This window comes from Homalodisca vitripennis, chromosome 1 (genome assembly GCF_021130785.1).
Source record: "Homalodisca vitripennis isolate AUS2020 chromosome 1, UT_GWSS_2.1, whole genome shotgun sequence".
Lineage (NCBI taxonomy): Eukaryota > Metazoa > Arthropoda > Insecta > Hemiptera > Cicadellidae > Homalodisca > Homalodisca vitripennis.
The window spans coordinates 63,244,369-63,260,341 of record NC_060207.1 but is presented as its reverse complement, the minus strand read 5'-3'; the positions used below and the strand labels follow the sequence as shown (position 1 = coordinate 63,260,341).

Genomic DNA, 15,973 nt, shown 5'->3' with positions numbered 1-15,973 from the left:
CCAGCTGTTTGCAAAATGTATATTGTACAAAACAAACACAATGTCATTTTATAAGAATGTCATATAATTTTTATTGAGGTAACATTTTGATTTTTTAACAACCCAACAAAGTTTGAAGGCGACTTTTAGCTGCTCTAAATCACAAAAACATGATCTCAGAATGCACCCACAAACACTACAGTGAAGAAAATGGATGCCAAGATGAGGATAAAACCGATGAAAAATTGACGTCCGAATTGATGTCATGTCCTACCTTTCAACAACAAATACGTGATATCGTATTTACATTAATACCAGAAGGTACAAGTACAGTAGACAAAACCTAAAATATAAAAAATCCAAGAACTGTTAGAACCTCTATAAAATGTAATTTGACATTTACCAAGGAAAATCTGAAGTGTGTTTTAGTTTATTCAAAAGTTAAAACACCTCTCACTAGATTTAACACAGTGAAATATCTATTAAAACTTATTTTAAAATGTACATACTTTCCAATGTAATGAACCTCAAGACAAATATTATGATGGATCATGAGTGTTTTCGATCATTACTAGAATATGGAATGCTATTTTAGGAACAAGCCACTAAAACTATTTAAATTTCCCTCTGGATTTCAGGATCTCTCTGATTATATTGATAATAAATGTTACGCTTTGTTTTCAAAATTTTCACTTGGGCCTTAGAAGTGCTACCTACATTATAGTACATACCATTTAAAAGAAAAATACAATTAAAACGTTATTGTAGACATTATTGCTATTTTAACAGTGGATTATTACATTTTTGAATATGTTTATCTCACCCTTATGTATACATAATAAAAATAAAGTATCTTGATTGAAACTGGAATGTGGCATCTATATCAATTCTTATGGGGTAAGTTCATAGTGTGGTCAGCAAAACCATCAACTTACCAGTAAGATAGAATTGGATACTTTCAAAATCATCACCAGGATTTATCATTCAACAAGATTATTTAGAAACAACATTGAACTTAAAGTTAATTCTTTATATAAGATTAAAGTTTTATTACAGAGTAATCTAGTGCTAGGCTATAAGATTCGGATAATGAAGTAACAAAATTAGAGAGGTTGGCATCTTCTTTTCAAACATCAGGAGCCAACCTTGTTTTGAAAATGTGTCATTAAATTGAGACTGTTATGTACTTTACAGTGCCACGACTGAAAGATCTGTTCCTGAGCTGGGAAGCCTTGACAGTGGAAGACAAGGATGTGGTAGAACACTACGGCAAGACCAACTCTACAGGTCTTGGTCTGTACAAACCGATACTGGAGGCGTTGAGACACTGGGATAGAGTTCAAGACACACAAGGTCATTGAAATTTTAAATTTATCAGCAAAACTGATCAGTGAATTTATTTTTGGTATTAACAGTTGACTGTATTAGTGGTCATTTTGAATTTAGTTGCCATCAAAACAATGTTAAACCTCACATACTTCTATGTCCTCAAATTTGGCTGAGACTTAAGGGACATGTTTTGTTTAAAAGACATTATGTGTATTAATCATACATTGGAAATTACATAATAATAATAATTAATTTCATGAAAAAAAACGCATCCAATACATATAAAGACTCGGAATTCACATTGCTATGTTCACCAGTAATGTGGCAGCGAAACTAAGAAAATAAAATAACAGTCCAGTCCTAACACAGTATTTGCTATCTTCTGTGCCATTCGATACTAGTTATTAGTAGCTAATCTAATTAATTAATAACAGATAAAACTTGTGGGTATGATAAAGACAAAGTGAAGATTAAAAAGTATTCATATTAAAATATTTGTATTAAATTAGAATATTATTCCAAAAATTGATGTCCATTAGCAAATAACCAGTTTTTGAGAAAAGAAGTAAGTTTATTTTAAAATTAAAACAGCAATTTATTAAAATACTTGGGTCCAACATAGCTAAAATAATGTGTAAACTACGATTTATTAACTTAGGGAATTCACAAAGATTTTGTACATATCTTTTATGACTATAAACTAAAAAATTCTTAAGTCACCACGAATGTTATAAAATAACCTTAAAACTTTAAAGACAAAAAGGTGTTGCACTGGCAAAATTTTCAATTTGAAGAAAAAAGGAACGAACTTGCTGTTATATTTTTACTTCATATTATCCGCAAAAAGTGATTTTGTAAAACTCTTAATCTTTCTATATGATATGTAAAAGTTCTGCCTCAACTCTGGATTAAGTATTGCAACCTAGAATAAATTAGAGCAAAATATAGGTTTTCAACAATTTTTCATCAAAAAAATATTATTAGAAAAATAAATTTTGTTAATGCAAGGCTTTAATTTACTATGTAAAAAGATTTATGTCATTCTTAAGTAATCCTTTTGTCAAAATAACACCAAAGTCTTTGATATTGTCTACCTGTTCTATATGAAAGCAATTACAATTTTCTATTGGTATTATATTTTTGTGGTATTTCAATAGTTCATTAAGATTCTTTAAAATCAAAAAATAATAAAATTTTGATTTACTTACATGTACCTTAAATTCATTTTCATAACACCAGTTACTCAGATTTCTTAAATCCTGTAATAGAACTCCAGACACAAATGAGACTGTCTCCATAATTTTAACACTTAAACCAAAAGCCTGGTCTCACACACATCACAGTAAATTTTGATTGCTTGAGTTGGCAAGGCTGAGTGACCATGCCACCTGTAATTTACAGTACCTTCATCTCTCCCCCTTACTACCACTAATATCTATTTGCCACGCAGTTTGCCGTGTGCAGTAGTTCGTTACTCATCATTTATTGAAGGTCACGGGAGGTTTTTGGTTATCGTTATTGAATTGGTGCCTGACAGACCAAAACTTTTGCTTTACATCTTGGGTCCCGTAACAAGTTAAAACTTGTGTTTTATATTTAAAAAATATTTAAATGGTTTTATAGATTTTTTAACAATGGATCAACCATTGACCTCCAGATATATGTCAGTGGCTCCATGACGTAACAAACTAACAAAAACAGTTCGGATGAGTGTCTCAGCCTGAATGTATGGACCATACAACAAAAATGCTTGAGTGAAAGTGAAGTGGTAGATGATTCTGTTGCCGAACTTTACTTTGTTTTTCCGAATGAAAGACCTGGTAGTGAAAGTTAAGAATCTTCTTCAGAAATTGAGGATGATCTGACACCAGTACTAGGTGAGCGTTGACCTAATGCTTTAGTGTTTGAACCTCAACAAGTAGTTGATATTTCCCAAAGTTTGTCTGATGCTGAAGAAAATGAACCTGAACTAGAAATAGATGTTCTTTGTTGCCGAATTATGTATTTTTGCTTGTATTTTGGCAGGTTGTGCAAAAAAGTATTAGGCCCACCTTACCCCCGGACTTTTGAAGAACCACATAGAGCTGTTAGAACACCAGCACATAATGTGATTAGAGATTTACTTGGCCTAACTGCTACATCAAGGGTTTTAGGATTTCAACCTGATAGGGTAGCCGTTTGAAATCTGTTGTGTGACACAAATTTGATAGAACATACAAATATTAAGTTGTCATCAGTTAAGAGAAAATCTAGGCCTCAATAGGGAAAAGAGTAAATATTGTAACACAGATGAGATTGAAATCAATGCCTATATTGGTTTGTTACTATTGTCTAGGATTTTGAAGTCCACCAATGAACAAATGCAGTCCATGTTTTCTAAAGATTAAACAGGGCGCCCTATTTATTTTACTATCAAGTCTTGCAAATGCTATGAAGTGCTAACTTCTTATTTGAGGTTTGACAATACTGCAACTCAAGATCTCAGGTAAGCTACTGACAAAGCACCATGCATCTCAGAGATTTTTTCAATGTTTATAAGTATCTCACGGAGAGCCTACTCAGTGTCACAATATCTGAAGATCAAGATGATTGTGCCTTTCAGAGGATGGTGTGCATTTAGCCCTTTGAGTGCCAAGTATTTTTTGAGTGGGTATACTGAAAAGTGCCAGGTATTTTTCTAGTGGGTGTACCTAAAAGTGCCAGCCCTTTTTCAGGCATTTTGCAAGGTTTTAGTAAAAAATTCACAGTTCGATTATTTAATAAGCTATCAACATGATTCTTTTTTTATTTTTCTCTGAAAACTCTGTTTAATTAACGTAAAATAACAAAGTTACCATAACACTAAATTTAGGAATACCAAAAATAGACTTACCTAAAAAAAATTCAAAAATATTTTTTAATTTCATTTTTCAACCAAAGTATTATGACCAAAAAAATTCATATCCTTTTCTTAGTCCATATCACTGGAAAGTGTATGCAATTGTCTGTAAATCTTGAAAAATTTATATTATTATCTTCAATAATGAGTAAGTTATACAACTTTTAAGAAACTATTGTCACATTGTTTCTGGTAGCTATGGCAACCAAAAATGTTTATATGTGAGTTTCATAATTTAAAGTTTGATCGGAAGTGTACTATAACAATTTATTTTGAAAAGAACGATTCTTCACAAACATTTCAATATATTATTATTTAATATATTGAAATGTTAAATATATTTTCAATATATATTTTTAAATATATATTATTTAAAAATATTAAAGGTTACAATTTTTAGTGACTTTTTCCCGAACGTCCGGTAAAATCGGACGTCGGCACTTTTCGGCCAACTTTTGTCGTCCGGTACAATCGGACGTTGGCACTCAAAGGGTTAAGGTCTACATGCTGAAGACAAATAAGTATGAAATTGAAGTGATGTGTCCTTGTGATGCCAAATTGTCATTTCTGTACGATTACATTTACAATAGTTTAGGGTCTAATGGGCAGGGTCTTTCTAATAAAGAACAAAATTTCCTCATGAAACCAACACAAAGATTGGTCAAGCTGTGTAAGCCAGTTGAAGCACCAACAAGAACTTAACAGCTAACAACAACTTTTCTTCCATTGAAGCAGTTGATGAACTTGCAAAGAGTGATCTGACCTATGTTGGAATAATGGGGAAGGACAAGCTGATAATCCAGGAGGAATTTCTAACTGACACTACACATTGTCCAGGCTCCGCATACCATGGATTCAATGGGAACACAACTCTGGTACCTTTGTTCCAAAAGAAATCAAGCTGTGATACTTATTTCTAGTATGCACCACAGCATAGAAATCATTACTCAGAAAAGCAGACCAGAAGTTGCTTGTTTTTATAATAAGACAAAATGCGGCAATGATCTTATGTATATGAAATGTGCTGCTGTGTACACCTCCAATAAGACCAGGTTTGTGAGACTATAATAGATACTGTGACATTTAAACAAATTGTGCGTGCACAATAACACACACACACCACTTCTGAATACATAATTGAATCCAAAAATCTATCCAGATGTTCCCTGCAGGTGCTCCTGGCTGTGATCCAGGGATGGTGACTCTCTCTGGACAACCTCAGATAGAGGCTGCTCTCACCAAGGCCGTGTACACTCTGGAGTGTCTGGTGTCAAAATTGCATGATGACAGTAGTAGCGAGCACCTCGGCACTTACAGCATTTCTCGGTTGAGCTCTTCTCTCAGGTAACTCTGATAAATCATGCATGTTTGGATAATTGTCATTCACTTCTCATTAGCATCGAAGCGTAATGGCTTCCCCAGAGAATTCACTTCTGGCTGGTTTATACCTTTCAGTTGAATCTACACTGAGTACAGCAAAAACGTATGTATCATTTGCATCTGGGCAACCCCATAGATGTCCAGGTGTAACACATAACTAGTTTACCATAATTTTTCAGAGTCAACTCCGGGCACTAATGGTTGATAAGGGTGGGATTACTTTTGGCGCGTTGAAGGTGGGGAAAAAAATTATAAAATATTTACATTTTATTGCTAAAAACAAGATTTATTATTAGTAAAAAAAACATATGGAGTATAAGAGTTTGAGATTTAAAGATCTACAATTAAACAATACTATGTTATATGAAGACTTTAATTTAAAATAAATTAAACGATTTCTTGATCAATGACCTTTTTTACTTTTAAGAAATGGGCCACAGGAGTAGATCATCACTCACTGCTTTTGGATTTGTTTTTGAACTTTTCTGATGATATGACTATCGAAAGAAACAGCTTATTGTCTTATTTTATCGTCAAAGTCTATAAACATGTTTGAATTTATTTTTACATTTAACAGTTCTCTAACTACAGAAATTGAGTCTTCTTCTTTCAATTGACTATATATTTCCCATGATGGAGAAAACATGTTTGGCAGGTGCAGATAACCCTGGAAGTCATACTGCAAATTTTACGAATTTTGAAAGGTTTGTGAGTGGAACATTGCTTTCCTGTAGTATATTAAATACTAACCACTTTTATAGTTGTCGGTTTTTTGTCATCTGTGAGAGTGTTTCACTTCATACTTGCCTCGTCAAAGGAAGTCAGTCACAATTTCAAATAATTTATGCACTTATCATAAAATTTAGAAATGCTTTAATTGAACATAGGTCCATTAAATTTTCGACTGCATTCAGTTTGTTGGAGAGCTGTTTTGCTGCAAACAGCATAAACATGTGATTCTTTCTCTCCTCTAGCTTTGAAATCAATTTTAAATAAGGTTGATAAACTTCAAAAGCATTGACGTTATCTCCTATTTTCATAATTGTTTTCTGAATCATTTGCAGGGTTTTATGGACAAGCAGAAAGTATAACTCATTGACAGGGTTTCATGGCAGTTTTTATTTGTTTCAAAATACAATTTCAAAGGAAGAAACTAAGTCAGAATTATCTCCAGAGGTGGCATTAGGCTTTAAAATTCAGTATTCCCATGAGATAAGTGTTTTTAATTTTTTGTTACTCTTAAAGTTTATTGCTAAAAGAATGTATACAATTTAACCATTATAGCATCCACATCCACAGGTAAACTGTCACAAGCTGCATGCACGGCATTATGTACAATGTGTGCTCTGCATCCTATACTAAAAATGGGAATGTCTAGAACTTTTTGTAATTTTCTGAAAACATTGCTGTCAGTTCTTCTATTAACTCCTCCGAAATGAGTGTTGGTGTTATCTGCAGTCACAAATAATTTTGTTTTTAATAAAAATTTTTTAACATGCATTAACCCATTGCAGATCAGTGACGAGCTGGGCTCGTCACGCAGCGACCAGGTCTTTAATGACGAGCTCAGGCCGCAAAAGCAGTCTGCTTTTAAATTTCCCTCCAAATAGTTCTTTTAATGTCTGATAGATCAGGCGATCGTCTTCACTTGTCAACTAAGAGTATTTAACAATGGTCTACGTTTAGAGTTTTCAAAAGTTTTATAAATATCCTACAGATCGCAGTTGTATGTCGAAGTTGAAAAATCATTCATATGAGTTTACTCTCTGCTTTTTAGTGCTTCTGATTGGATGTTTTCCTCAGTTGTTATTAGAATACTTTTGAGGTTAGTGACACAACGAAAAGACGCAGACGTACATGTTGGCGGGTTTAGTCTAGACAATGGCCCGGATGTTGTAATCGCTTCGCCCGAGCCGCTTTATTTAGACTATGATTCAGACATCATCCCTGCCACCCCGGAATCTTGCTGGCGTGTTATTGTTCCTACATCATGGATACCCCAGCAGGCCCATGTTCCATCTGAACGAATACCTTCACAGCTGAATTTTCTAGTATACGATAGCAAGCGATACTGTGGCGCACCATTGCTGTTCGTGCTGCCACTGACCGTAAATTAATTCGTGCCCGCTGGTGCCCGCGTGCCAAAACAATACGATCCGCAATGGGTTAAGATGTGCTCTACCAATACATCCAATGTTTCTCCTGGTACTTCATCAAACCACAAGAGTTTTATATTAAAATGCTCCGCTTTCTGTAAAATACCTTACAACAATAGGAGTAAGCTTTATATCCTTCTTGTTCGAGCTATCATTAGTGACAGTAATGAAATTAACCTTTTGACAGCTTCAGTTTTGGATCCGACTGCTGAAAGTTTGTTTCCTGCATAAACAACACTGTATATATCAGTATGCTTTTTGTGCCATAAAACTGTACAAAAAATTATTTGTTGCAAATTTACTATTTCACACTAAGTTTTATATCGCCTAAACACCTGCTGATTTTCAGCTGCTTGTAAAGGATTAAAGTTTAATGTTCACAGGTCTGTATATGATGACGAGAAAGACCGAGGAGATAACAATGGTGACAATGCAAATCATTCATGCTTCACCAGGAGATCTCTGTCCCTTGACGACCTCCCAAAATTACTGACCAAGAAAGCATCAGTTTTCTCACTATGATAATATCGTAGCACAAATAAAGAATATTGTACAAAAGATTGAATAAACCAAATTTAAAATACCTACAGTGTTTTATTACAGGACAAGTTTCATTACACTCAATTACTGGTTTAGTTGTGATGCAGGATTAGCTGAACTTTAACATTTGTTTTACAATAGGTCTAATTTAGTCTGAATGAGGAGTTTTAAACTTGAAAATATTATTAAAACCCCCCTGGAAGTCTAATGTAAATAGTCTTGTGAAATTTTCGATTTGAATGACGGTAGGATTCTGTAACAAGACATCCGAAATATTGAAATACTGCTTTTAAATTTAGCACAACTAGGTAAGAGGATAAAACCGTAAAAACTACTAAAACAAGGTCATGATTAATAAAATAATGGTAAATAATTAAAACGTAAAGCTTATTCCTTTATAAAGTTTGTTTTGTAAGATTATTAGGCGATTATAAACATTACATTAGATCACCTTCATTTCATCTTCAGTTAATCCAATACTCTGGTTAGTTTGGGCATTTACTTGCTGATATTTCATCTACCAGAAACACCAGTATGCTCTCATACTTGCTTATAAACTCTATAGGTTGTAATGTAGACTATATTGGAATTGGAACATAATTTCCTTGCTCTTTCATTATGCCAAAATATGAAAGTACTTCACAAACGAGGTAAAGATAAATTAATTCCGAAAGGTGCTCAGGAACTTCAGGGAGTCTGTGTAACAGAAAAATGCAGGAAATACACAGAAAATTTTCTTTAACCAAATCAGCCGGGAAAGCATTGAGATCACATCACTAAGAGGGCCAAAACTTACAACTCCTAGATACTGTATACATATGGTTTTGCTAAGAAAGCAGTAAGGATTTCCTACTATCTAAAAATTCTATCAAGAAAAGATTGCAATTCTTTATAGAAAATTGGAGGTACAAATGAGTTAGGTCAATTTATCAATGAAAAACTAGTTATAGTTACAGTGTCAAAAATCATGTGTTGATAATGATGTAGCAAGCTATTTTTTGTTATGATTAAATTAAGTTCTGTTTATACAAGTGGTATTTACCATTTTAATCTTGTTAAGCCAATACAATACTATTTGTTACAGCAAATAAAAAGTGTTTAATAAATTTAATTTGATTTTTTTTTAAATACTGAACAAAATTTAATAAGATTTAATTAAATATACCAGATGTATTCTCCTCTTAAACTAAACTTTTTTTCTTTCAAACGTTATCTCCCAAAGAGATCTTCTGTATTTGATCTGCACTATAAGTAAACACATATTATAAGGCTTGATTTCTTTTTAACTTTTTTTATTTTATAAGATACATGTACAAAACTAAACCAGGAACTACTTTAGTCATGATGGTTGGTATGATTTTTCATCATCATATGCCAGCGGGATGCCTGCACGTCCGACTTTCACCTGGCTGACAGGAGTCTCTCCTAGTGCTTGCTCCAATCCCCTCCAACTCCTGAAAACAATTAAATTTATTGATGTAAGTTTTAGTTTAATTACATTTATTAACTTTTCACTATCATCAAAACCAACTTTATTTCTTGAAGTTAGGATAATGTTCAATAGTTTTTAACCCTCCAATCGTTCATCATATTTTGTGAAATAGATACTCGCTTTGTGAGGTTTTGCAGGATATCTTTGTAAAAGTTTTAATAAATTTAAATACTAACTTAAATATAAAGTGTTATATACTACCTTTTTAAAAATAACGGTGCTTTCAGATTGTGTAAGTATTATTAGATAAACAAATTTTGTATTTTAGAAGTAAAAAAGTTTAAAAATAATTAAAAATAAAAAAATTGCAAAAAACGTATACATATTATGTATACTTCCAAAATCACAAACAAAATCATGTACACATAGTCAAAATTCCGAATAACCAAATTGTAGGAAATGTCGTTTTGAAGACAGAAATGTATAATGTTGAACAGTTTATATTAATCACATTTTTTATTTATACTTTTATGAAAAAGCACACATTTGAAAATTAATAATGAATATATTTTATGAAAAATATAAAGAATATTTACATGCAATTAGTAACTTCATAACAATGAATTGACGAGAAAACAAGCACAAAATAGGCTATGAATAACAAGATTCATACATTCGTATCTGAGCAACAACAAACAATGAATAAGTTGGAAACAACAGCTGATGAAAACAATGTAGACTAATATTCGATACAGACTACGAGAAATCCAAAGATCACTAAACCTAAAGAAAAACTCACGGGCTTTCAAACGGTATAGGTTATAATGCAAGGTGTAAAAAGACTTGAAAAGAGAGTTGAAAACTTGCCAAAATCAAGAAAATTTATAACAGAAACAGTAAAAATATTCTACTGGTTCTAAATTTTTGATCTAGATTCATAGTTAATTTTTTTAAATATTGGTAGCCAGAGTGGTCTAACTTCAACAGAACAAGTTGGGCCACTACAGTTGGTCTGCAAGTTTTATGTATTAAGGCCAATTTGCTTAAATTAGAAAAATTATATTCCAATTCAGTGATCATTTTGGACCAACAATGTAGAGCGATTAAAGAATTTTCCACATAACAATGTTAGATGTAAAACGTTTTGCTCTAGTTTAATATTTAATATATTATAAAGACAAAATTAGTGTTTACATTTTAATCAATTTAAAGTTTGTAAATTACCATAAAAATTTAAATTTTTTAAAGTGGACTGTAAATAAATAAAAACACTGTTACAAATGATGATATGTATTTTTTTTAACTTTAAAGAATCTATATAGACTATGGCTCTAAATGCTTAAAGGCCTATTTACAAAATGTGGTTCTGTGAGGAAGTTATACCTACTTTAATGTAGCCCACCAAACACTAAAATTTAGTCTAAGCAGAAAAACATATGGACAATCTGTTTACCTTCCAGCAATGTATGAATTAGCAACAGATATTTGGTAATGTTCTCTGTTTGCCAGTTCTGAACCAGTTCCTGAATCTTCTATCGTTACATCCGTCCTGATTTTATTTGATATCAGAGAAACATCAGGAGCCAACGGCTCTTGGTTTTCTGGCAGTGGGTTTCCTGCAAAGATGAAAACACAAATGTAATGTTAAATTTTTGTATTGCTGTATTTTAAATTTTTGTAATAATGGATTTGTTCACGTCTTAATACATTTTAAAATCTTTTACAATAAGTGGCTATCTAAAAAATGTTGTAAAATAATTGGAAAACTGTTAGTTTGAATATCTAATTAATAACATTAATACTTATAGGAATAAAAAAAATGATATCAACCAACCTTTATGTGTTCACGAATTTTACAATTTTTAGAGATAAAGTTCACAGTTGATCAGTACAGTTACTAAATATTTTAAAATATTACAAAGTATAGAAATAAATGTTTTTATTCATTAATCAAATAACTTACACACTGCAGTCTTTATTACCATACTAAAGTAGCTTTACTGGTTTGGAAATTTTTAGTAACAGAGTGTAAGAAAACATACTGTCACAGCTCTGTTAGCGTAACTACCACCCATGGATATGGTGCATTTTGTCAAATGTCAGCATCATAACCACTGTTTGTACCAAACGTATCAGTGTTAAGCAGGAAACTTTGATTAATAAACTTTGAATAATCTGACAGGAGCCATAACGCAGGAAGTGATGCTGTTTATGGCCACAGCAAAGAGAGTACAACTGAGGACACTCCCTTGAGGTATACCGTTCTCCAGATTTGTGATGTCAGATAAATGAGTCCTCAGTTTTACATTAAAGGAGCGTTCTTTCATAAAACCTTTAATAAAATACAACATATTATCTCTGATGCCCCAATTAGAAAGGGCGTTTGTAATTCCCCTATGCCAGCTATATCGTACACTTTTGTTAGATTGAAAAACACAGCAACAAGTTGCCTCCGTTCAAGGAAAGCATTCAGGATTAACAACTCTAGGCACATTAGGTGGTCCAGAGTTGAACGACCTTGATGGAATCCACATTGCTACAGGGACAGGAGATTATTGTGTTCCATGAACCATGCCAGTTTCTGGTTTACCATCCACTCCAGTATCTTACAAAGACAACTAGTAAGCGAGATAAGCCTGTAGTTGGTGGGGGATGACTTGTCTTGACCAGGTTTATATAATAGCACCACATGAGAATTACACCATGAATTTGGAAAGCTGCGTTCTTGAAATATTCCATTAAAGAGGGATAAGAGAGACGCTTTGACCTCTACAGAAAGGTTTCTTAACATGGCGTAGTGGAGCTGAGTTTATAATGGGAGAAAGAGCAGATTCTAGCTCATCAAGGGATGATAATAGATTTAATGGATTTATATAGTTATTGTCTCTAATGGGCTGTGCTTAATTTTGTGCTTATTTCCCTGGAACAAAAGACTTTAGGATATCGTTCTAGATACGTTAGAAATGGAAGAGGCTAAAGCGTTTGCCACGTCTTCCGGCTCGATTAAAGTAATGTCATTCGCCCTTAAGCCGAGAATGGAAAGAGGAGGCTGTTTCCCGCACACCGCCCACAGTCTCCTAAATACCAGAGATAAAGAGGTGGTTTGATTAATCAAAGAAGTATAGTCTTTCCACGACTTGAGTTGACATATTCTAAATATAAGACAGGCTTTTGCTCTGGAAAGATGAAATCATGCAAGGTTTTATTTGGTCGGAGACCTATTAATTATCCGCAAGTCCTTCCTGCATTCCCGAAGCAACATCTTATATTCTTCCATCCACCACGGTACGTTTCATCTTTAGATGATTCCAGTTGTTTTTGGAACACTTTCCAGAGTGGCACTTGAAATTGCAACAGTTATATTCTTGACAACGGAATCTATGTCCACAGATAATGAAACACTAGGCACCTGTATAGCTTGTTTAAATTTGCCCAATATGCCTTATCAAGTTTACCTGGTTCTGGTTAGTGCGGTGTTTTTAGATCCGCACTCGAACAGGCAAAAAGGCAGAGGCCAATAATCCGTATCCTACAGGCCAATCTTCAAGATCCTGGGGGGCTGATAATCTTCTAAATCAGCTCGCCCGAGAACTCGGTGTCAACGCGCTCCTAGTCAGCGAGCAGTATCGGGACAGGGACCCAGGCATTTGGATCCCAGACAGTCTAGGTACTGCAGCTTTCTGGGCCCGGAACTCACAAGAAGTTATGGTGCGGAGTCACGGACGTGGCCGAGGATTCGTCTGGATAAGGTGTAGGGATGTAACTTTCTTCAGTTGCTACCTCACCCCAAACGAGGCCATCCAAGACTTCCGCGACAAGATTGATCGTTTGGAGGAGAGCGTGCTCGGCACCACTGGGCACGTTGTCGTTGGCGGTGATTTCAACGCGAGGGCCGTCGAGTGGGGTATGCCCTCTACCAACTCCCGGGGGAAATACATCTTGGACTTCATCGCCAGGGGGCCGGGCTCGTCGTCCTCAACCAGGGCGACACGCCTACTTTCAGGCGCCCCGGGCAGAGAGGCACGATTCCTGACGTAACCTTCGCGTCTGAGTCTCTTCTTTCGAGGATCTCTGGCTGGAGGGTGGTAGAGGATTACACGGTAGTGACCACCAGTACATTGTTTTTGATCTGCATGATTTAAACCGTAGAGTTTCCGCATCCCGGGATGGGCCACGCCGATGGAACACCAATAAACTGGACGTGGTCAAGTTCACCGAGGTTATATCTCGGGGAGCGCAGGCGAATCCTGGTGAGGCTGGCGCCGAGGCTTTAGTAACATCCACGATGGAACTTTTTGTCTCGGCCTGTGACCGGTCTAATGCCGCGAAAGAAACTCCGCCGTGGCAAGCAACCCGTCTACTGGTGGACTGAAGAGATTGCGGAGCTCAGAAGAACATGCCTTAGAGCAAAACGTGCCGCCACTAGAGCGAGAATTCCTGCAGATAGAGTTCGTAAAAGTCGGATGTCTACAAAACTGCGAGAAAGTCTCTCCGCCGAGCTATCAACAGGAGCAAGGCGAATAGCTGGAGGAAACTTCGGGACGACGTCGATTCCGATCCTTGGGGTTTGGGTTACAAAGTTGTGACCCAGAAACTCGGCGCCCGCTCTCCACCCTCCATCATGGAGGGCGCCACCATGGAGAGGATCGTCACTGCCCTGTTTCCTGTACATCCACAGCGACCACTAGTTGACTTCGAACGGGTGGAGAGCGTTCCGCTTTTTACTATTGAGGAGTTGGAAACCTCCGTTCTCACCCTGAAAAGCAACAAGGCTCCCGGCCCGGACGGGATTCCCAGCGAGGCTCTGAAGAAGATTTTCACCATCAATCCCGGGTTGTTGCTGAGAATGTACAATGCCTGCTTGGTTGAAGGAGTGTTTCCATCTCCCTGGAAAAACCGCCAGGCTGGTGCTTATTAGCAAGGGAAAAAAGGTGATCCAGAGCTGCCGTCGTACTACAGACCTCTCTGCATGCTGGACACGGCTGGAAAACTTTTTGAAAAATTAAATCCGTTTCCCCGCCTTGATTTCTGCCCGTGGTAGCTGTCGGGGACCTATGCCCTCGTCAGTACGGTTTCAGAAAGGGACGATCAACAATCGACGCGATTACGGAAGTACATAAAGCAGTTGAAAGAGCCGAGAGCCACAACCATTTCTCTCCCGCCGAGTAGTGCTTCTTGTTACGCTTGAATGTCAAGAATGCCTTCAACTCGGCGAGATGGGTCGATATGTTGGATGCACTTCGTGACACCTTCCGAATTCCAACGTATCTGTTGCGGCTCATCGAGGACTACCTCCGTTCTAGGCGTCTGATATATGACACTCGAGACGGAGCGCGGACGGTGTGAAGTCACCTCTGGTGCCGCGCAGGGTTCAATACTCGGCCCGGATCTCTGGAATATCGCTTATGACAGCCTCCTGAGATCCGAGATGCCAGAGGAAACCGTCTTGGTTGGGTACGCCGCCGATGACGTTGCGGCTCTCATCGCCGCACGCAACGTTGAGCTGGCCCAGCTAAAGTTGAACCAGGTCATGCGAGTGGTCAACGCCTGGATGTCCGATCACGGTCTTTCGCTTGCTCTGAGCAAGACGGAGATCGTGATTCTCACAAAGAAAAGAATTGACACCGTCGTCCCGCTGCGAGTGGGAAGGGAAGTGGTCCAGTCAACGCGTGCCGCCAAGTACCTCGGAGTCATGGTGGACAATAAGTTTAGCTGGAGAGACCAGATCTTCCGTTCGGCGGACAAGGCTGCTAAGGTGGTCTCTTATCTTAGTAAGCTTGATGGCCAATGTTGGGGGTCCTCGGTCCAGCAAAAGACGGTTATTGATGTCCGCAGTCCAGTCCGTACTCCTTTATGGGGCATAGGTGTGGGCAGACGCTCTTACCAAGGAATGTTATAGGTTGCGACTCGCCCTCCGGGTTCAGCGTCAAGCTGCGCTCCGGTGTGTTCCGCCTATCGGACAGTATCCGAGCCTGCCGTCCTGGTGGTTGCCGGAGTCATCCCTGTCAAGCTCTTGGCAGGGGAGAGGAAGGCGATTTATCAGGGACAAGGCGAGATCGGCAAGGACGCAGCAAGATCCGAAGAGCGTGCCCGAACCTTCCAGCAGTGGCAACACAGTCTGGGAGCACGAAACCCGAGGACGATGGACTGCGCGACTCATCGAGCAGGTTCAACCATGGTCGAAAGACGGCATGGCGAGGTGGATTACTACCTCACGCAGTTTCCTGACAGGTCACGGCTATTTCAAGTCGTACCTGAACCGGATGGGCAAGACCGATT

At 36.8% G+C, this 15,973-nt stretch overlaps 2 protein-coding genes across 4 annotated transcripts in view; one reads left to right on the top strand and one right to left on the bottom strand.

The window, feature by feature from the left end:
* Position 1: 1 nt before the first annotated feature.
* LOC124363106 lies at positions 2–8,305 on the top strand. Its single transcript, XM_046818235.1, has 4 exons — positions 2–300; positions 1,174–1,332; positions 5,359–5,530; positions 8,106–8,305. The coding sequence occupies exons 1-4, from the start codon at positions 150–152 to the stop codon at positions 8,242–8,244; spliced, it is 621 nt and encodes a 206-aa protein (XP_046674191.1). The 5' UTR covers positions 2–149; the 3' UTR covers positions 8,245–8,305.
* A 1,232-nt stretch (positions 8,306–9,537) lies between these two features.
* The window catches only part of LOC124363073 (2-(3-amino-3-carboxypropyl)histidine synthase subunit 2), a 46,283-nt gene continuing 39,847 nt past the window's right edge, over positions 9,538–15,973 (bottom strand). For all 3 annotated transcript variants that reach the window (XM_046818173.1, XM_046818164.1, XM_046818182.1), the window contains 2 exons: positions 11,148–11,310; positions 9,538–9,716 (listed from right to left, as the gene is read on the bottom strand). In XM_046818173.1, the coding sequence (XP_046674129.1) occupies positions 9,602–9,716; positions 11,148–11,310 (278 nt within the window). In that variant the 3' untranslated portion in view covers positions 9,538–9,601. The remainder of the gene's footprint in view (positions 9,717–11,147; positions 11,311–15,973) is intronic.

Bases quoted from the DNA above. Each gene is read 5' to 3' on its own strand.
- LOC124363106 (XM_046818235.1), top strand. From the start codon at position 150: ATGATCTCAGAATGCACCCACAAACACTACAGTGAAGAAAATGGATGC. The intron at 301-1,173 runs GTACAAGTACAG...TGTACTTTACAG, and splicing joins ATTTACATTAATACCAGAAG to TGCCACGACTGAAAGATCTG. The intron at 5,531-8,105 runs GTAACTCTGATA...TAATGTTCACAG, and splicing joins CGGTTGAGCTCTTCTCTCAG to GTCTGTATATGATGACGAGA.